The sequence below is a fragment of the Nelusetta ayraudi genome, unplaced genomic scaffold (genome assembly GCF_046127955.1).
Source record: "Nelusetta ayraudi isolate G7.1 ecotype Tasmania unplaced genomic scaffold, CSIRO-AGI_Nayr_v1 ptg000019l, whole genome shotgun sequence".
In the NCBI taxonomy this organism is placed as follows: Eukaryota; Metazoa; Chordata; class Actinopteri; order Tetraodontiformes; family Monacanthidae; genus Nelusetta; species Nelusetta ayraudi.
Window position 1 is genome coordinate 10,015,592 of NW_027466069.1, and position 22,524 is coordinate 10,038,115.

The 22,524-nt window shown below is 47.8% G+C and overlaps 1 protein-coding gene across 1 annotated transcript; it reads right to left on the reverse strand.

Annotated features, from left to right (window-relative positions):
• Window positions 1-19,297: 19,297 nt before the first annotated feature.
• bhlhe23 (basic helix-loop-helix family, member e23) lies at window positions 19,298-20,988 on the reverse strand. The gene has a single exon (XM_076027125.1). The coding sequence runs from the start codon at window positions 20,831-20,833 to the stop codon at window positions 20,150-20,152; it is 684 nt and encodes a 227-aa protein (XP_075883240.1). The 5' UTR covers window positions 20,834-20,988; the 3' UTR covers window positions 19,298-20,149.
• Window positions 20,989-22,524: the final 1,536 nt, after the last annotated feature.

Genomic DNA, 22,524 nt, shown 5'->3' on the forward strand with positions numbered 1-22,524 from the left:
CTCCATCACCTCAGCTCGCCTCCGAAAAAACCCTCTCCTCCTCCTCCCCTTCCTCACACACGCAAGCACACACTTTTTCTTTTTTTTTTCGGTGGGTTCGGGGGGGCATGGAGGGGGTTCAGTTATGTGGCCAGATGTCCAAGTTGACACAGCGCTTAAGGCGTTTGACTGGATGAAACAGTGCATTGGCTGTGGGTAAAGAGGGATTAAAACAGGGCCCGAGGCACTTGTGTTATATTGAAAACATCCTGGGCTGCTTTGTATTGAGATTTGCATACATTGGGGTCTGTTCGGCGGCGGCCCATCTGCTTGGAGTGCATTGTCCCCAAACAACAAAGTGTGTTTTAAATATTTCACATCTACATCTACGGGGACGGTAGGTAAATAGAAAATGAGAGGGGAGCGAGTGAGTGTGCAAGAGAGGGAGAGAGAGAGAGAGAGAGCGAGAGAGAGAGAGGGATTGAGTGTGATAGAAATAAAGGGGGGGTGGGGTGGGGGGGTTGAAAAAAAAAAAACAGACAAATAAAGGAACAAGTAGATTGGCACAGCTTTGAATTTGAACTGCTCCCAAATGTGCCTCAGTGAGAGCCACAGTTTATAACACAAACGTGGGCCAGGATGTGGTAGAAAGAGGAGAATCTAAATATAATATTTTGGAAATTTGAGTTGAAAATATAGCAGAAAAGAATCAGGTTTGAAAATTGTGGTTTCGATTTTTGTCTTAGTGGTTTGACGGCAGTGTGTGACGGCTCAAGGTGCGGAGGCATGTTGCAAACAGTGATGATTAATATTTTTTTTATCAGATCTCACATGTCGCACATCAGGATAAAAAAAAAATAAATCACAAAACTCCGAGCAGAACCAGGTTCTGGAGGAATGTGGGGACGCCTCCTTTAACCAGCCCTTCATTTAAATATAAGTGTTACTAGTGTGTTATAATGTTAAACAGCTATTTATCATCGTTAGTGACATTGTGTTGCAAAAAAAAAGAAAAGAAAACACACTGATATTTTGGTTCAATTTCATGCTTTGTGAGATTTCACAATGTGGCCCTGAAATATGAATTCAAGTTTGAGACGTGACAAAGTTTAACAGAACCTTCTACCCTGTACTTGTAAAAAAAAAAAAAACAAAAAAAGAAGAAGAAGAAAAAAAAGGTGGTGTTTTACTGTGACACTGGACAGACACTGTCACCCAGTAATAATAGATTTATTTTATCATGACTCCGGTGTCAAATTAACTATGAAAGACACCGACTCCGTCCGTGAAGGGGGGGCGGGGGGGAGAAAAAAAAGAAGGATCCGCGGCGGTAGGCAGTTTGTAACACACTGTCCGGTATTAAGTTATCATCCCTCTGGCCTAAACCCTCTTTATTGTATTAATGTCATAACTCTGCATTTCTGTGACATTTAATGGCACAGTAAAATTAGATAATTACTGTAATATATCTGTGTACTCATGCCCGTTTCCGAGGTCAGAAACATAAAAATTAATAAGGAACAAGTGGGAGAAAGGGGACAGAGTGGGGAGATTAAATGAGTGTGTGTGTGTGTGTGTGTGTGTGTGTGCGGTGAGGGATGGAAGAGATAGTTGGAGGTGACAAAGATGGCCAAAGTTAGTTTTATTAACGCAAAGTGAACACAGTCTGAAGTTACCTTACCATCCACTGCTTAAGCATCCTGCTGTTAGCAGCCCTGCTGCTTTTTGTTATTATTATTATTATTATTATTATTATTATTATTATTATTGATATCATTATTATTATTATTGTTATTATTATAAATTTCAATTTATTTTCACTTCCCTTTCCCTTTCACGGCCATCAAACGAGAAGCTCGCTCGGGGGGGGCAAGTGAACGGCGGATGGAGCGCGAAGGTAATTTGACGACGGGACGGTTTGTGTGTAGGCTGGACAGCCTGGTGCTGCCTCCGTCTTTACAGGCGAGCGCGCGCACGCACGCGCACGCACGGGGCCGCACGCTCCGTTTACACGTACGCACGCACGCACGCGCGCGCACACAGACACACTGACACCAAATATCTGAAAAAACAGCCAAGATGGACGTGAGGAACATGTTGCCTGCACGGGGGAGGATTTTTTGGAGAGGAGAGCGTGGTCAATCTGTTTGTTTCCCTGCCACATCCAAGAGGAGTGATAATTTCATTTTCTTTCATTATTTCCTCCCTTTCATTGTACTGCGAGTGTCACATCGCGAAAGCTGCTGAGGTTTTGCGGCGGAGGGAAGGAGCACGGCAGACAATGCCTTTTATTTATCTTGGACGGCGGAAGCAGGTCGCTCTCCTCCGTCTCTCCCGGTTTCCCACGTAATGAGACATAAAGACGGCAAATACAGACAGACCCACAGACACTACCTGCACGCGTTCGGCCCGCGCCGCGCTCTCGCCGGCCAGTGCCGCCCGCGCTGGTGGGGGGGGGGGTGGGTGGTGGGGGACGGGGGACGGGGGGGGGGGCAAGGTCACGCTCGGCGGGGCCTGTGAAAAAAGTAAAACAGACACACATTAACCCCCATTTAATCAGGATTACAGAGAACAAGCGGGCATTATTTAACACACATCAACGGAGCACGACAGCAGACGCACACGCACGCACGCACGCACGCACGCACGCACGCACGCACGCACACTGACACACAAAATCCAGCACAATCAATCTAATGGTGTGCATTAGTTAACTGCCAAATGTTGGGCTTTTTATGGCAGGATCACCCGTCCCTTGAAAAGATAAATACGGTGCACAGATCCCAGTAATTACAGCAATCCCCTTACAACACACAGAGAGCGTCCTCACTTAGCGGCCTCTCCGCCGCGCCCTGACCCCCCCCACCCACCCTGGCGAGATTAAGTCATTTAGGACAGTTTCGGGGCAGCAGCAGCCAGGCAGGCTGACTGACGGACTGACGGACTGACTGACTGACTGACTGACTGACTGACTGGCTGGCTGGATGGCTGGCTGGCTGACGGACGGATAGCAGCGATGCTGGGCGAAGAGGAGAACAAAGGGGCGGCGCCCAGAGTGGCGTTTCGTCTTCGCTGCCCTTTGACGGAGGCGCCAAAAAACACCCCCAAAAGATCGCTGTGCAGCCATTTTGAAAAGACATTGTTGAGCAGAGGAGACCTGCACACCTGCAGCGTGGCGCTACAGTGTGAACAGGAAGTCCGGCGTTTCTCTCGCAGCTTTCTGTAACCACAGGTGGCACCGTTTGCTTGGCTTGAGGTGGTTGAACATGTTTTTTGTTGCGCTTCTTTCTTCTCATTTTGGACCATTTAGCAATGCTTCAGCATATTTTTGGGATGGGATGGGTTGGGTTGGGTTGGGCGGGTAAAACTCCTTTGTCTCCATATTTCATTACGTGCAGAAAAACAGCTCACGTCACACAGAGGCTTCATGTAAAATGTTTAAAACACATTTTCCAACTGTGATATTGGTCTCCGTCTGCCAGCGAACGCCTCACAAATGCCTCAAAGGTCCAGCCTGCCTTCTTCATCTTTTCCTTGATAATGAAAATAATAATAACAATAACGATAATAAGAATAAAAATAAGAATAATAAGAAAAATAAACCTTTTAAAATGTGATGTAAATATTCAGTGTAATCCGCATCAAAATGTCAGTGTTAAAAACTGATGGATTTAGATTTGTGCTTCTCCCTGCTGCATTTGCTCCACGTCTTCGTGCATCACACCGTCTCGCTCCCCTCCACCGGTGTGGAGTGCGAGGACACGGCAGCCGCTCCTGAAGAGCTCGCTGCTGACATTCCTCCAGGTCAAAGTCCTCGCACGCCGCCTTCCCTTCCACCTGCATGAGTTAAACACGCCTCCTCTCTCGCGAGCTTTCAGAGTTTTTTCCGTCCATCTCTCGCCTCCCAGAAATTTTACGATACATTTTCATCCGCCTGTCGGAGGAGCGCGGGGAGCCCACGGGAGCTGTTTCGCTCCTTCCCGGCTGCTTTCAGGGGGCGAAGAACCGAGCGAGAAAAAAGAAAGAAGAAAAGAAAAAAGAAAAAGGGGCTCGGGGGGCGGGGGGGGATTGATACCCTGAGGGCGGCGGAGCAACATTAACTCACTGCTACTCTGACTTGCATCTAAAACTCTCATTAGTTTAAGTGTGCGTGTGAGTTCTCTGCCAGTCTGAAGCCTTCGGACCACCAAGAGAGGCTGACAGCCAAAAAAAAACCCTCCTCGCACTACGTTCACTATGGAGGCGCATCTGCAAGATAAATAATAAAAAAAAAAAAGAAAGACTTTGACGCAATCCCCCCCCCCCCCCCCCCCCCCCCCCCCACACGCTGACGAGGGCCTTCTTCTGCAACCAACGCGTCTGCTTGCTAACCCTCGGCATTTATCTCAACAGCAGGGACAGATGTGGATTAATGTTCATCTTTTCTTCAAACCGCAGATTAAACCTGATTTGCCGCCCAACAGGTTTTCTTTTTTTTTTAGATTCCCGACTTGATTACAGAGAGATGGGAATAAACACAGCATGTAAATTAGACACAGAGGGAAAGTGGAGGGGGGTGGGGGTGGTGGCGGCGGTAGGGGGGTAACACAAAGGAGGAAAAAGGAGTGAGAGTTGCCAGAAGAAGCCAGACAGTGAAAGTGGAAGGAACAAAGATAGAGAGAGAGAGAGGAAAAAAAAAACCCTAGCAGGATCGGTTGGGAGGGGGAGTCTGATGTTCCCGGGTTCCTGTTGTGGGCTGCTGAAGAGAGGGGAGGAGGTGGAGGAGGAGAAATTTTGAGTCATGGAGACGGAATCAGAAATGTCAACAGATTGAGTCAGAGCAGAGCTGGGACCGTCTGCGAGCGGAGAGGCCGAGAGCCGACGCCGACCGAGGAGCACGCAAGAGTTTTTGTTTGGTTTTTTTTGGTGGGGAGTGCCACTGAGCTAATGGCAAAATGACTGGACATTTTGCCTGTGTGTGTGTGTGTGTGTGTGTGTGTGCGCGTGCACGTGTTGCATGGGGGGGGGGGGGGGTAAGGGGGGGTAAGGGGATGTGGGATTGGCTTAGTCTGTTGTCTATAATGAATGGTTAATGTTAGTCGGGGGAGAAAAAAAATGAATACGGTCACCATCTGCTCGATCTAAGTCTGCGTTCAGTACATGCGTGTGCACGCGCACGTTGGTGTGTGTGTGTGTGTGACACTCGCGCAGACACACACAATGTGCTGTTGGAGAGGGGATTTGGAAATATGGAATGGAGGAAAGATGGAGGGAGGAGGTAGGGAGGGAAAAGAGGTAGTAAGCAGCTGACAGAGGAGACATGCAACAGAGACGTAATGATGAAAGAGACAATGGAAGAAGAAGAAGAAGAAGAAGAAGAAGAAGAAGAAGAAGAAGAAGAGATTCCGTTTAGCGTCAGAGGAGCAGGCGTGGACTCAGGTTGGAAGGTCAGGTGGATGCAGCACAGGATTTTTTTTCACAAGAAATAATAATAATAATAATAATAATAATAATAATAATAATAATAATAATAATAATAATAATAATGAACTTGCAGCTGGCAAATGTCCATGCTGCAGCATTTACGCAACTCCTTTTTTTTTTTTTTTGTTTAAATCTTCCGACCCGTCCCGACACATGAATCACTCCCCGCCATGTTAATGCACTCGAATCATTTTTGCTCAAGTGAAACTTTGGACACATTATGATTGAAAAAGACTCGCAAAGCACTTCCTTGAGTAGCGCTCATTATGTGTAATGGCTCCTTTCATTATTGCGCCGGGTCACACTTAAAAGAGAATTACAACCGACGGAGGATCAGCGACTCGCTCGGCCAATCTCCACCTTCGCAGTTTATTAATACCTGCAAAGTGGCAACAACAATTTGCCCTTAAAATGCAATATGGTTGACTGATACGTTAAATTTGACTTCATGTTATAATGACTTTGAATCTTCATTGCACAAACAAAAAATGTCAAGTCTCTTTGGCTGAATTATTCTGGAATTAGCGCCTAATTTGAGATAAAGGTCAAAGCATAACAAAAAAAATAAATAAATAGCGGAACTCCCGCACAAAAACACTGTTGCCACTCTAGTTGGATTCATTTTGTTTCCTCAGACACACTTCTCTGTTCATTACCATTTCACTATTCTTTCTCCCAGGTAAAACAAATTCGTGCATAAGACTTGTTTTGCTGCTGTAAAAAAAGAGAGAAAAAAAAAAGCATTCTATTCCAACTTGGTGAGCCACGGCGTATCTACAGAGTTCCCCTTTGGTTGCGGTGTTTAAAGCTTTAGGGGGGATTACAAGTGTTGCAGACACGGCAGCGCTATCATCTCGTGGTTGTGCTCACGCAGCTCAAACCGTCTCTCGCCCACTCCCACACTAACGCAGGACAAACGCGTGTCCGTTAGCTCATCTCGCTCCCTCTCTGTCTTTTTTTTTTTTTTTTTTTTTTTTTTGGAGACTGTGAGGACATTTGAAAAAAAAAGAAGAAGAAAAAAGTTGAAAAAAAAAGCCCCCACAGTTTTCATGTCCTTGGAAGCCACGACAGAGAGCTGCAGCACTAATAAAGCATTTGTGATACATCTCTGAACACTGCTCTGATAAGTAAATACAGCCTACATCGATAATCCTCATGTCACTATGCGCTGTGTATTATGCCCAGAGTCGCGTGCACACACACACACACACACACACACACATGCAGGCATGCACTCACACACACACACACACACACACTGCCAGGTTGTGATTAAATTCTCCGTGGCCTATGATCCGCCTTCTAAATCTTTGCAATTTTCATTTTATGCAGCTTTAATATGGATCATAGTTGCTCTCAGAGTGCCCCATTTCCTAATCTGGAGCAATCTGAGCTGAGCCTGGCTGGGCCAACAGCTGACGCTAAGCCCAGCCGTCACACTCAAACCAGCCAGCAAAGTCACAAAGCCCGCGTGCAGCCGGGGGAGGCCGCAGGATGCCAGCGGGAGTGGGGAAGGTGGAGAGTTTTTCTTATCCATTTTATTATCTTTTTAAGAAGAATTCCAGCCATTGAAAATAGCATCTGCAGATGATGAGATAAGACAGGACTGAATTCTGCAAACAGAATTGGCGGCAAGCGTTTTTTTGCGGGACGCAACAACTTCAGTTTCGCTCTATTTTTTTTTCTGAATGAAAGAGGCGTCGGTGGGGATGCCGCCCTCAGCTGTCGCTCTTGATGTGATCACGGTGATCATGATCTGATGGAGCCAGATGAGGGTGGTGGGGGAGGGGCCGGGAGTTGGGGTGGAGAAGGGTGGGGGGGGTGGGGTGGGGGGCTACGGTGACCGAGCTCTGGCATGTTTGAAGGGGGCGACTCATGTCAGGGGGCATTAGGGCAGCACGCACGCGCACACGCACACGCTAGAGTTTCACATGATATTCGGGAGAGGAGGGGCCACCCGCACATGCACGCACACACACACACACACACACACACACACACACACACACACAGGTTGACCCTGTTTTTGGGCGCTTGCAAGGGTAGAAGGGGCTTAAGAGGATCAAGTAATTAAGCGTGCACTGTTAAAAAATGTATATTAAAAGCGTAATGCTAAGATCCAGGAAATCCCGGCCCTGGCGATAATGTCCCCCAACTGCAGCAAGTTGTGGAGCGAGCGGCTCTGCGTCCACCGCACTTCCTCTTGGCGGCCCGGTAAGGCCGGCCGCAGGAGTTTTTTTTTGCACGTCTGCGTCTTGTTCCTCTGGAAGCAGATTAAACCGTCGTGTCAAAGAGGCGGCGAGGCCGAGCAGCTGACAGGTTGGATCGGGAGCGGAGTGCCCCGCTGGGACTCATGTAAATAATACTGCTGCTAATGGGGAGGGGGGAGGCAGCCACAGAGAGGATCGAGCTAGCGCTAGCGCTAGCTGAAACTCTCTCTCTCCCTCTCTCTCTCTCTCTCTCTCTCACACACACACACACACACACAGGCACAAATATAAGCATCACTCGCTGCTTGCATTACATCACATGAGAGCGAGTTCCTCCTGGCTGTGTGACTGCTGCCACTTGAGAGAATGTGAGAGAGGGAGAGTGAACATCAGGAGCGCCCACCTCCCCCACTAATCCCTCGGAGGAGCAGACGGCCAAAGCAGTCAGACATCAGGAGGCTCCTCATGGGCACGTCTGACGCCGGGGCCCCGGTCACGTCGTCCAGCTCAGGCAAAGGTGGCGCTGTGGAGCTTCTGTTAGCCACTATTGAATTACAACTGGTGTAAAATTGTTTGGTTTAGTTACTAGACCAGGTTATGTTTGCAATGCTATGGACGAAAAGGGCAGATCTAACAGGCGCTTGCTTCTTTCTGGTCCCTTTTCCTGTTATAAATACTTTGGTCTAAATGAAGAATTATTATTCTATTGATAAATGAACTCAAGAAAGAAAGAACAGCGACGCTTTCGCCTCTCAGTAAAGTCAGTGTGATCATGGTTCATTTGCTGCACATTCCTTCGCTGGTCGTAATACATTTCTAATCAGAGCAACTTTCTCTGACGCACTCTCTGTCATTTCACGACTATTTTAGTGGCTGCAGTGCTCGAACCCATGTGAGAAAGCAGGCTGGAAAACCATTTATGACCAGAGGTCTGCTGTTAGAGTCGGCACTTTAGAGTCAACATTGAAAAAAAAAAAAGAAGCCATTTAGCAGATACCCAACACCAAGGCTGCAGGTGACATGTCTGTTATTTAAGTGAAGAAAAGGTCTGTTTCTCTCTGTGCTGGTTTTGCCGGAACCACATTCACTCTCTCCTGCGGCAGCGAAGGCTCCGCGAGCACACCGAGTCCAAACGCTGAAAATAGACCCACGCAGATGCACTGTGAAGAACTGTTTGATTTGCATTTACTAAAAACTACAATGCCCTGTTTGTTTTTGTTTTTTTTTTCCCTCTTTCCAAAATCACTTTTCAGGCTTTTGTTAAAGACAAATTTAAAGTTCCTCTGCAGTCTGTCCAATTTGAGAGCTGCTGTTGGAAGCATCCAGGATGATTCGCAATGAATCTTTATTTTCCTTTAACATTTTCGACAATAAATGCAATGCAATTATGTAATTGCCTCAATGCAAATGCTTATTTGTTGATTCGAATGTCTACATTTACCATTCCCTATTTTTTTTTTTTCAGTTTGTCCTCTCCTCTCTCTTGACACAGTGCACCTGCACTGCACTCACATTTGTTTCGATTTATGCCGACTGTGACGTAATGAATCTGAAGCGCAACTGCAGTCACTGTGAATACGTCTAGTTGTACGTTCTTACACAAAGTTTGCGGTTGCTTGTCGTGAGCGGAGATCCAGAGTACATCCTAAAACACGTCTGGCGGTGAATGATTGGCTCCACCTCCGAGCGGCACACCTCCGCCGTCGGGGTCTCGGCTCCAGCAGACCCGTCCCAGCCCAGAGGCTGAGAGCTGGGGTCTGCCTGCGGGGAAAGCAGAGGGAGCCCAGGTTCACCTCAGAGAGCAGAGATTAAATCACACAATAACCTCCTTCCTCTTATCAAATCCTCTTAAGCAGGCTGCATTACATATCTGCCAAACAAAGAAAACTCAATCAGAACAATCAAGCGAGCCAGGCCGAGGCCTGCCCACCAGCTTGTCTGATCCCATTGCCGTGATTAAAATGAAAGCGGAGCCGGAACATTACCAGAAATCCCGTGTTTACCTTATAAGGAAGATCACAAGTACACACACACACACACATGAAAGCGCGCGCATGCACACACACACACACACACACACACACACGCGCGCGCGCGCGCGCACACACAGCCGCGTGTGTGTGTATGAAAAGGGGATAATACAAATGTGTCCAGTGTAATTCCCCGGCTTGGATGACAAACACTGTTTTCTATTGTTTGCAATATTAATAGAACAACGATTACAAGAGATGGGATTGGATTATTCATATTTAGCCATTCCATTCCCCCAAAAGTAATAAATTAATGTGTTTATGGGTCTTTTGAGGAAAACATGTTTATTTTATTGATAACAGCGACATGAAAGCACCTGTGACGTTGATGCTTAATTTCAGTTTTTTTTGGTTGTGGGGAATTGCTGTCTCAGACTGTTACTGCATAAACCAGCCAGGAGCCTTATTCTTTATGTTGTCCAAGAGCAACCAAAGCTAATTTCATACATTTTAAATGGCGCTTTTAATTTTCATTGCTGCTCAGTCAACTATTTAGTTTGCTTATTAATAATGATATTCAAATGACAAAACAATTAAAATATTTAATTGCCAATTTACTGCATCTTAATAATTTCATTAACACTGTGAACACAGCAAACGTGGTTTATTTAAAGGCCCAGTGTGGAGCGCTTGGTAATATGTGCTTGTAGAAAAGCAGATTGCAAACAAATGCTTCCTTACTTACCATTTACTGTAAAACAGCTGTGCTATCAACTGAGCTCTGCGGCCAGCAAAAGTAGCATCAAGGCCGAGTCACCTGCCCTGCAGAAAGCAGGCGACCGGTCGTACGTTTTCCTACATGTAAATTCTTACTGTGAACAAATACAAACAAAACATAAATGTGTTTCTGGTGACCAGAGTGAAAGTTGTGCACTGCTTCATTAACCTGAGCAATTCAAACAAACAAAAAAAATGTAAATGCAATATGTATATATTAAAACCACAACAACATGATCAAGCTGTGTGGTTATGCAGTTATGCAATGACAATAAATCTGCCTTTGTGGACACTTAATGACTTTAGCATGTTATATATACACTAATCATGTGTGTGTGTGTGTGTGTGTGCGTGTGTGAGACGGGTAAGAGGCAACCTTCACATTACTGTTGCTCCAGTTCACTTCCTGGGATAATCCTTAGCACAACAGAGGGAGCGGCAGGTGACCTGGACCAACAAAGATACAGTATGGGGCGTCTCCGTCAACACACACACACACACACACACACACACTGGCGACACAGACTCAGCCATTCATAAATAATATCACAATGACCCTCCCTTCACCCTCTTCCCTCTGCCGCGGCTCCGCTCCTCCATCCGACTTGCTCGTCTTCACCTCCTCTCCTCCTCAACTCTTAGCGAAACATATTGTGCCTCACCGCGGCTGCCTTCCGCCGTGATGGAGTGCCGTCCATCCGCGGGCCCAAAGTCATCACCTCCATTAACGGCGCTCCCTAATTAAACCCCGCAAATGACAAACACGTGGGTCGAAAAAAAAAAAAAAACACACAGGCCACGAGGTTCTAATGGCCGTCTCGTGGCGGTGAGACTGATGGGCAGCTGTCTCCCGTCCACCCTCCTCCTCCTCCGCCACTGCGGATCAACCTTGAGACGCCGGACGTTGGGAGACATCTGTCGGGCCGCCGAGGCGCCGCTGCAAGGTTAGCCGAGCATCGATAATGAACGATTTACACGCGGCGGCCTCGCCTTTACCGAGGAGGTAATTGATTCATTAATGAGGGACAATATTGTGCTTTACAGTGAGGTGGCGTTTACGTTGCAGCGCACGGCGGCGCGCACGTGGGGCGAGGTGTCGCCGGAAACGCTCGTACCAGCAAAACAAAAACAGCGGGAGCCGGATGAGGTGGAAGACAAACAAGAGGTGTTTTTCTGTTGTTTGAGCCCGGCGCCAGGAAAAAACAATGGGACAACAATAACTGTCCCCGCGGATCATATTCTGGGTTATTATCCTCTTATTCGCGCTGCATGAAGAGGGAACAACAAGGTAGCGGAGCCGCGGGCTTATGGATCCCCTGCATTGTTGTGGCATTAGCGTTAGCGCCGCGCAGCTAGCGCGGCCCCGCAGCCGACCGACGACAGCGGCGGCCAGTAGTCCGAAGCGCCGAGAGTGAGTACAGAGGACGCCGCGTCGCCGTTCTCTTCCCTCTCCCTCTCTCCCTCCCTTGCAGTCACCCTCTTTTTTTGGCGCCGCGTCCTGAAGAAACCTCGGCGCGGAGGGCAAAACAAAAAAAAAAAAAAAAAAAAGAAGGGGAGAAGCCGAAATCCATTTTCATATTACTATGAAAAAATGTTGGAATAACTCGAAGGAATTATCCCTGGCACAAAACAGAATAAACCCCCTCTTATTCCCCGCTAATCCCTCAAACACGGCGATATTACCTGATAGGATGGTGTACAGTATGAATACTATCAACCAAACATGGCGGAAAATAATGTAAGCAGGTCCCCACTGTGAAGATTAGAGTCGGCATGTCTCTTGCCCAATTTATCTCTTTCACGACATGTAACGCCTCATTTTTCTCGGCGTGTCCACGTCTCTCCAGTGATCTGTCCTCCTTTTCTGTCCTCAGATTCCACATCGAATTATGGCCAGACTGCGAGCGGCTGCTTTGTAATTGTGCAGGACGAAGAGGTTAAAAAAAAAGAAATGAAATCTTGAACATTGTGAACATCGCGAATCGTGAACCTGAGCATCTTTTTTTTTTTTCTTTTTAGGCACACAGTGTTCAAACCAGCATGAAAATGAACCAAAAAATATCAAACAGTATGCGAGTGCAAGTGTAAAAAATGTGCTGCTATTTTTGGCAGTATTGTTATACTTTGTTTTAGCTGCCATTCATTTATTTGATTTGGGACATGAATAAAATATGAATTATTCTCAACTAAAATTGCGAACAAATTGATTGTGAATTGATGATGATGAATTTCTTTGATGACTTGCGAATACTTCTTGTGCATTTTGAAACTGTGATTCCCGTCACTGTCAGTCTCTCTGTGGTGAATGTTTGTCCAAAGCATTTTTGACCGATTCGGGCACCTCCACACTCACCAGATGTTTAGAATGAACTCACTAAAAGCACCGGCCGTCTGATCCGAGTTGTGTGGTCGGATCGAGATCAGCGTAAGTTTCTGCGTTAGCTTGCAGTGTTTTCTGTTGTTCTGTTTCCTCGTGACATCACAAATATTTGTCCAGCACAGCAGCGTAAAATAACTTCGCAGGGCTCCTATAAACAACTCAAATGACGGATGTCCTCAAGACCCCATCCTGCTGAAGGAGTTTCATTCCATCAGGCCGAGAGTCCAGGGTGTTTGTCTGTGGTAATTGGTCCTGGACGGAGGGAAATCCAAGTGGCTGAGCCGAGGGAGACTTAAAGCCCCACAAGTCCGGCTCTTTTCTGCTCTTTACATATTGAACAGTGGAGTCCGGGCGGGGGGAGGCGGGGGGGGCTAAGGAGATTATCACAATGGGATGAAGAGGCCGTAAGAGCCTTTGTATCCGCGATGTTGTTGGCCGCACAGTGAAAGTTGTTGCAGTGGCCGCGCTCGAGTCCCAAGCCCTTAAACTGCTTGACCCTAAAAGCTCCGTTTATGAGCTCTCGACGAGGGGAAATAAAAGAAAACAGAGCAAACAATGCAGGAAATGGAAAAACAATGTGCTAAACGGAGTGTGTCAGCACTGCGCAACCGCACACAAACACGCACAAGAACGGTGAAAGATATAAATTAAGTGCCACCAAAACGCCGGTAAAAAATTCTTGTTGCTCCTTTTTTTTTTTTTTTTTTTTAACAGACTGAGGGATATATTGCATGTGCGTTTGCGCGTGTGTGTGTGTGTGTGTGTGCGTGCGAGCACTCGCGCGAGCGAGCGAGTGTGCCCGTGCAGCCAGAGCGACTGAAGCAACGAGACGACATGAAGAGTTATTTGGGCCGTAATGAAGCTGCTTAATGAAATCAGTGCCCTTGAAAGTTCTTCATCAATTTTAGCCGCGCCGCTCGACGGCTAGCTCGCTCGCTCGCTCGCGCCTTCCCTGCCTGTCAGCTAATCCGCGCGCGCGCGTGGCGCGATATTAATTAAACACAGCGTTTCCTGGAGTACTTAAGTGAAGCGCTATCATTGGTAATGAGCAGGTTTAAAGGAGCCACATCCCTCCAAAATTACTTTTTAAACCGGCCTTATTAAGCAGAAAATGAGGCCCAAATCAGCCTACAAGCTCCTCATTAAAAGCCACTGATCCTTGGCCGGGCGCATGTTCCAACGGTTTTAATTAGGCGAGCGCTAGATCGTCGGCGACAGGAAGTGCCATTAATCTTGTCTCTTTATTCGGGGCGGGGGGAGAAGCGGCGCGTCGCGGGGGCCCCCCCACCCCCAACTTCCACAACGGTGGCCGAGGGTCGAGAAAGTCGCGAGCGTCGTGTTGGCCGCCGGCCTTCGTCGGCGAGGACCCGGCGTTGGCGGGGGAAAAAAAGCACTACGGGGAAGAGAATGCTTCTTTTTGACCCGCGCAATGCAAAAGCGTGTCTTCATTTGGTCTCTTGTGTTTGCGAGCCGCGCTCGCGAGCAGAGGACGGCCCCGGCTCCGCCTGTCACACCTTCTCCGCTCGGAGGATTATGGATGGCCAATTACATCGCTTTTGTCATTAATTAATGAGGATAACGAGCTCCCCCTGCTCCCCGTGAAGCCGCAGTGCTCCTCAGCTGGTGCCGAGGAGGGAGAGGGGTGCTGGGCCGTGTGTGTGTGTGTGCGTGTGTGTGTCGGGGAGACGGGGTAAATTGAAGACGGGGGGTTGGAGATACACGGAGGAGTCAGCGTGAGCGAAGGAGGTTACGCTGTTTACAAAAGGCTGAGCACTGGGATGATTGCTGACCCCCCCACACCCCCTCCCTCCCATCTCCCCCTCGGGGGGTTTATGGCCCTTCGTCTTGTACATTTGTCCGGCACACCGGTCGCTGAGTGTGTGCGAGTGTTTGCCCACCACCACCACCAGCAGCAGTCGCAGCAGCAGCAGCAGCGCTGGATCTGTGGGGCCATTACAGAGATTAGGCAGGGCCACGGTAACGGATGCCCCCGATTGTCAGCTCGCATCCTTTGACAAGACGACGACGAGCCTGTATAGGGGGAAAAGGGTCGAGACACTGGTAGGAGGAAGAAGGGGCGGAGCAGGGGGGCGGAGGGGCGGGGTGGGACCAGGAAGGGGCGGAGCTCAACTCCACTTGCAGCCTCGGAGTTTCGGGCCTCGGACGGTCGGCCTCCACTTAGACCCCCACTTATGGAATTAAAGCGATGTAAGTATCGCCTTCGCTTGGTGTCTGACTCGGGGGAGGGGAGGGGGGAAGTTGCACTTTCAAGCAATTTGAGGAGCTTTAAATCAAATACTTGCACTGTCGGTAGCTTACATTTGGCAAGTAGCACTGACTGAATTGGCCGAGGTGACGCTGTCAGCAGGAGTCTACGCAGCAATTACGTTATCGACCAGACTGGAAGAGCAGTGTTGTACTGAAGACCGAGACCCTTACAACCAAACCAAGAGTCAGACCACCCTGGTGCTTCCTCGTTAGCCAATCCGAGGCCTGAACTGAACCAGAGGCTGAAGACAGTGAAACTGGAGACTCATCGAACAGAACGCCGTATTCAACGGCGGCGCGGCTCACGCTCTTGCCATTCAGCGCCAGACACCCACCACCACCAACACCACCAACACCACCAACACCACCAACACCACCAACAACACCAACACCACCAGGCCCAATTTGGCCCCTGCCACACGGTCTGCTTGTGCCACCGTCAGGTGCCTCGTGGCGATGGGCGAAAAAAAACGCTTTTTGCCTGACTGCCATGTTTCGAGGGGTATTTGCCCGGGCATGTGAGCTGACAACACACACACACACACACACACACACACACACACATATTGGATGCACAAAAGACACAGAACACCCCCCGCCCCCACCAACCCCTGGGCCTCCAACCCTTTATACATCTGATTAACTAACGAAGGGCCCCGGCTCCGGCGACGTCGCCCCCGATCACATGGGCACCCGGGAAGCGACTGACTCAGCCGCTCATCGCCCCCGACAGGGCGGAGCCTGCGAGGGAGCGCTTGAAGTGTGATGTCATTGTCGGAGCTGTGAAGTTGCGGGAGGGTTTACATCCTTCCAGGACCACCAGTGGCCTTTAAAACCACCACCGAGCACCGACTACCCTCCCCACCACCACCTCACCCCTCCTCGTTGCCTCTGTAACTTCCCCAACCAAACACGCTGTGCACACACTCAACTCAACTGTTTGTCTCAACCCGCCCACCACGAATCTTCCAGAACCGCTCAATCCCCGCCGCCACCTGGCCCCTTAAAGCTGCGGCTCAATTCTCTTCTTTTTCTTTTTTTTTACGACGCAAAAACAAACGAAAAAAAATAAATGAATTTAAATACGAAACAAAAACAACCCCAAACAGCCCACCACCATGTTCTTCACTTAGGAGCGTAATCGTTGTTGAAGCGTTTTCATTTTTCCTCCGGAGTGCCACAATGTGCGCGAGGCGCACGGGCTCGCGCGAAGGGAGGAGAACTTAATTAGAGAAAGCAGCGCTGTCAGATGCATTAGGCCGAGGTACGCACTTAAGGGCATATGGTTTTAGTACTATACCATCGGGTTGGGGAAAAAGCCCACAAACATACCTCAGAGCTCCCAGCCATGCTAATGAAATCACTCCCCTCTCCATCCCGCTGGGAGCAAACACAAATGTTTACAGACATGGCACAGTCTGCGCGTAGTGCTGCGCCACGCTGGGCCGTCACGTGAGCCGCCGCGCTGCAGCAGCAGCGGCAGCAGCAGCAGCAGCGGCACCGCTACCGATGACTGACTGTAGCCCCTCCGCCCCCCCTCGGGCGTGCACGGAGGGAAAAAAAAAATACACACAATAGGTGAGGGAGGAGGAGTGGCGGCGAGATGTTCATTTGAAAGCAGCCCCGGCGTCGCGCTATTAGAGGAAATTAACATCATCGCATCCTCTTTAGTGGCTGTTTGAGCCTTGAGTATCACTCTGACCCCCCCACCCCCCACCCTCTCTCTCTCTCTCACACACACACACACACACACACACACACACACACACTTAGCTTTACAACGGCATAAACGTTAAAGCGATGCCGCAGTGTCAATACAGTATGTGTTAATTAATTTGTCAACAGCTCAGACTCCTCCCACTGGTGCAAATTAGCAGCGATAACAACAGTAGGAAACGGCGTCGCGGTGCACGTCCCCGTGGGAGAAGTCGTGCAAGTCATCGACAATTACTCCTCGTGAATCCTTTTTTTAATATATATATAAAAAAAGGAATTGCCGTGTGCAAGAAACTCTTTTTAAATTCAGCAGTTTGTAGATGCTAGACAGGGAAAGGGAAGGTGACACAACGCTGGGACTATCTCCATTATATTAAACAACCGGAAAACCTCTTTTATGTGCTGCAGTAATCGCCCGTGCAGATGACATAGTGTCGTGACTACAAATCAATTCAATGCCATTTAAAATTCTTCAAAAAATAAAAATAGAATGACTAAATATACTCTGCTGTTTCCCAAGCAGACAATTAATTTTGATTTCTACAAATTTTACACACTCACCAGGGAGCCTTCCTGCAGGTGCATGCCCGCGGCACATTGAGCCAACAATTTGTTTCCACCCGAAAAGAAACGTTAAATTCTATTTGTTTCGCTCAAATCAGTTGCTTTAAATACATAATACATAATATGTAAACATCAATTTAATTTTCAGGGCTTTCAGAATAAAATTCACCTTTGAAATTGACTCTTTCTTGATCAATTTATCGAGCAGGAATTAAATGTGAGCTGTTCTTCTGCACCACTCCCTCTAATATCACATTAAGCTTATTCTTCAATAATATTGCTTAATAAACTGCACTAGGTGTGGTCGGCGGGCGCCCGAGCCGCAGAATTATCTCCTAACAGGAAAAGATGACGATAATTGGGGATTTTATGTACACACTAGCACTTGCTGGTAGACTAAAGGGCCAGTAAACGTGACCCTTGCACCCCGCAATCTTCTTTAATGTATAAATGTAGCCTACATGCCAAGTGACACGCGGCCACCCTGCGCACTGATGGCCATTAAGATAATAAGGTGACACGGGGGAACATATATCGCAGCAGCTCGACATTAAAGGCCTATGGGGAGGAGGAAGTGACCACCCGGCCCATCCGCGCAGAAAGAAGAGGAAGAAGAAGAAGAAAAAAAAAAAAGGCAACCATCTCATTTGTGACAATTAGTCGGTATGAGGAGTGACGGAGCGCCGGGTCCCCGAGTTCCTCACATCATCTGCAGCATTTGTCACATTTCATCCCCGCCGCCGCCGCCGTCTCGTGGGGGTCCCTGACGAGACGCGTGTCATCAGAGGGCCAATTTAAGATGCCATGGGTGGCCCCGATGTTGTGACACGCCGCTAAATTGTGAGAGCAGGAAGTGACTCGGCTGGATCGCTCTCAGGGTAAATAGACTGGAACGTCTAAATGGCTGCCCTGATGTACATGGAATTACGCGGCTCGGATTGTGTTGAACAAGCAGTTAAACAAGCAAAATCGTTTTGTTTTTTTTTATATAATGTGTTCGTAAAATGTGTTTGCAGTGAGCACCTGTGTCTTTTAAATTTAGAGGGAAAAAATAAAGTGTTTTTGACATGAATGCATCTATTTGACTTAGTGGGCAGGCACATTTTTACCAGTGTGGCAATAAATCTTTCAAAAATGATCTTCATAATTTAATATTCTATAATATCACAAACATTTGCCTTTTGATTTGCAGGTTCCAAACATAATAATAAAAGTAATATGCTGATATTAAGACAGGTGACTTTTATTTGCTCTTAAAATAACCAGACAACAACAAAAAGAGAAGTGTCAGTAAAGCCATGTGACCCTCTTTGTGACTGAAGCAGGTTGCAAACATCTTAACGTCGACCTGTGTCCCGGCGCATCTACTCACGCGGCGAAACCTGTGACAGTTGAACAGGCCCCGTAACGCTCGGCGCATTAAGTCCAACAAGGAGACAGGGGCTGAAATCGTGTTAATAGCCGTCCAGAGAGTAAGAGCGGGGCCAAGGAAGCCTGCAATCACCCAAATACCCAGAGACAGGTCCTGGGTGCCCCAGGCGGCTCCTGCGCCCTTCCCCAGAGCGCCACCGACCCCGCTGTGCCGCCACGCAGGCCCCACCAGCGCCTCGGAGCTCGCTCAGACCCAGCAACCCCCTCTTGCACCCTCTGTCACAGGCTTCTCGTACAAGGAAAGAAAGTTGCCAACTCATTTCAGGGGAGTGAAGGCAGGAAAATATTCCTCAACCCTCTGCAACACCCCCATTTTGGTTCATTTCTGCCTTAAATTGAATTTACATTTTAAGTTTGGGTTGGGATTTTTTTTTTTTTTTTTTTTTTTAAATCCTAAATATACGGAAAAACAGACAATTTTAAAGATTTGGAATGAGAATTTACATGCTATAGATTTTCAGTTGTGCCATTCCGCTTTGTATTTTTCTTGTGTGTTTAATTCAGTCGGAGCATTTAACTACTGAAATGAAGCACACAGGTTCAACGCATAGATATGTGTTTTAATTATAAAGACATATAAACAATATATGAAATCCATGTTGCAACACAACCAAAAAAAAAACAAAAACAAAACAAAACAAATGCTCGCTCAATGTATAGGCTGATGACTGTACGTTATTACAACCGGGCCAGGGCTGGTTATTGTCCCCCTCTTTCCCACAGATGTACAATACAATCATAAAATATTTTTGCAATAACCAAACAAAGTTAATGCAAGAAACAAGACAAACTCAGAATCTCAGCCAACATCACATTTCCTTTTTTTTCCTTCTTCTCTTTTGCCACACGGCATCCGCACAGTCAGTCGAGGGGAAATCCTATCAGGATTGCTGGATGTTATTTTAAAAGTCTAGACCAGCTCTTTTTGTGTTGTTGTTGTTGTTGTTGTTGTTGTTGAATGTTGCATAGTTTTCAAATAAGACTTTTTTTTTTTTTTCTCTCAACTTAAATGAACCCAAACTTAAAATTTGGACTACCTGTGAAGCACACGAGCGACAAAGTGACAGGGTTTCTATTCTTTTCTTCTTTTTTTTTTTTTTTTTTTTGAGTTCATCTTAAGAAGGCCTAAACAGCGAATCTCCTACACAGCGTTTGTCAAAACCTGGATGAAACATCGCGATAAAATGACTTAACCATACTTTAAGATTAATGCGTCAAGACTTAACTTGTTTCATTTTTTTTTTTTTTTTTCTCCACAGAATGCTTTAAAATAACTAGAGTGGGAGAGAGGAAGAGATAAAGAGACCGACATGGGCGCAGTTAAGGTAAAAGTTCGGGTAGGCGGCTCGGCGGGGCGGAGGGGAGGCGAAAAAGAGAATTGAAAAAGCAAATCAAGGCTTGTCGTTACAGTGTTTGAAGATAGTCGACGGTGTCCCGGAGTAAGTGGTGCACTTTTCGGCACAGGTGGCGAGCGCGGAGCCCGAGAACGGGTAGACGGCAGCCTGTCCGAAGGGCGCCAGCGCGGTGGGGATGGGCGAGGTTATGGTCTGTCCCTGGTTCAGATAGGCCACCAGCCGCCTCATCTCTTCCAGAGCCTGCGCCTGCATGAGGATGTAGTTCTTGGCCAGCAGGAGGGTGGCTATTTTGGAGAGTTTTCTCACCGACGGGCTGTGGGCGTAAGGGATTACGGAGCGCAGGCCGTCCAGCGCGTCGTTCAGGTCGTGCATCCTCCTCCGCTCTCGAGCGTTGATGCTGAGCCGCAGGGAGCGCTGCTCCTTGGACTTCTTGGTCAGTGGCCCCCCGGGCTTGTCGTCCACAAACGACGAGCCCCTCTTCCGGGAGTCCAGAGAGTCGAAGGCGTCGTCGTCATCGCTCGTGTGCTCCCCGCCGCTCTCGTTGGACTTGCCCGTCTGTCCCGAGAGGAAGTCGGTGGCCGGCGCGAGCGGGAAGCGGCCGGGGCTCCCGGCGCCGTGGCTGGGGCCAAAGCCGAAGGCTGACTGGCCGTAGCGCTGCGTCAGGTCCAGCAGCGCATCGTTACTGATGGACTTGAGCAGGTTCTCGTCGCTGGCATTCATCGCTTTTCTCCCCCCTTCTTCTTCTTCTTCTTCAGGTTTTCTCGTGAGGAACAAAGTGCGCGGTTCCGCCGATCTCCCCCCTTGTCCTTTTCCCAAAGTGCGCTCTCTGCTCTCGGAACTCTCGCAAAGACTGGCTGGCTGTGTTTCCTGGAGTCCCCCCCCCGCTTGTCTCCTGCCTCGCTCCTTGCCTACTGTCAGAGCAGTGACTCTTCAAGAAAAGTGTCTGCGAATGTGCAAGCCGAGTCTCTACGCGCGCTTCACCTCCTCTGTTGCGCTCTGCTCCCCCCTTGTTGCGCGCATAGCCCACGACGTCGGACGACACTTGTCTAATTGCGCCGACTTCGAAGCGCTCGTTACGCGCGGCTTCCTCCCCGTGCGCTCTATTTTTTTTTTTCTTCCCCCCCTTCCTCTTCTTCCTTCTTCCTTTTCCTCGTGCCCTCCCTCGCCTTGGGCAGAGTTAGACTCGCGCACTGTCCCGCGCGCAAATTGGTAAGAGCACAGGGGCCCCGCCGGGATTATCCTGCCGTCCAATCAGGGGGGCGTTTTAATTAAAGACGGGAGGGAGCGAGCGAGCGAGTGAGTCTCATTTTCAATCAGAACGCGATAATTGCATCTCGGACTGACACGTGGCCAACACCGCGCCGTCCACTGTTAGGTATTTGAATGTTTTATTCATTCATTTATTTATTTTTTAAAATAGAAAAACACATTTATGGAAACATTTCGTGGATAAAACACACCTGCTGAGAAGCGCTGAGAGAAAACAGGTTGCACAAGGACACGACATGGACACGAGGTTTGAACATCACACCTATTTATGCTCTCACTTGTGAAGCAAAAATACAAATAGATATGTGTAACAAGAATAATTTGATTATTTTGTGTTATCAGTGATATTGGCGCAGTTTATGTTCAAATGCACAGATCCCAGGCTATTAATTAAGCGATTCCTGACATCAGAGGTTACACTGCCATCAACGAGCTTCAATCTTGTTGCAGTGACTGATTCACCTCCAATGAATAATAGCTACTATATAGTATTACTCACGTGCAGTCATCGTGTAGCTATGTAGTTGCAATTAACCTTAAAAAAAATATACATGCGATTTTGATTGTACTATTAGAGCGATAATAGAAATAAAATTTAAAAAAAAACTGCGTGTAATGTTGCCACAGATGAAAAACAAAGTCATCACTTGGTGGCGAAGAATTCAGAAGGTATTAATATAAAAATAACAAAATGAGGATGCTACCATCTAGTGGCCATAATGTGGAATTACACAATGATGGGGTTCCACCTTTGATGAACTACTACTGTGGCTCGACTTGAAGCCTCGAAAGAAATTTCATATTACTACAACTTGTGTTTAAGCTTTTACGAAATAGGTTTGTGCCAGACACAAATCTGCTCATATTTCCCCAAATACCGATTGTAGAAACAGGGATGATTGAACTCCGATTAAAGCAGAGACAATTAACTTTGTTCCCCTCATAAAGTGTTAAGTAATTTGTAATCAGGAAATTGATGCATTTCTGAATGAAGATTTTGTCTCAGACGGCAGCAGCCATCACCATGAGGTATTATGATAAAAAGAAGAAGAAGAAAAAAAGTGGCAAATGGAGCACTGGCTAGTTGACGCGCAACTCTATGACCAGCAGATGGCAGAAAAGTCCATAGATTAAAAAACAGA

Excerpts from the sequence above, each read along its gene's own strand:
- bhlhe23 (XM_076027125.1), bottom strand. The coding sequence starts at position 20,833 with ATGAATGCCAGCGACGAGAACCTGCTCAAGTCCATCAGTAACGATGCG.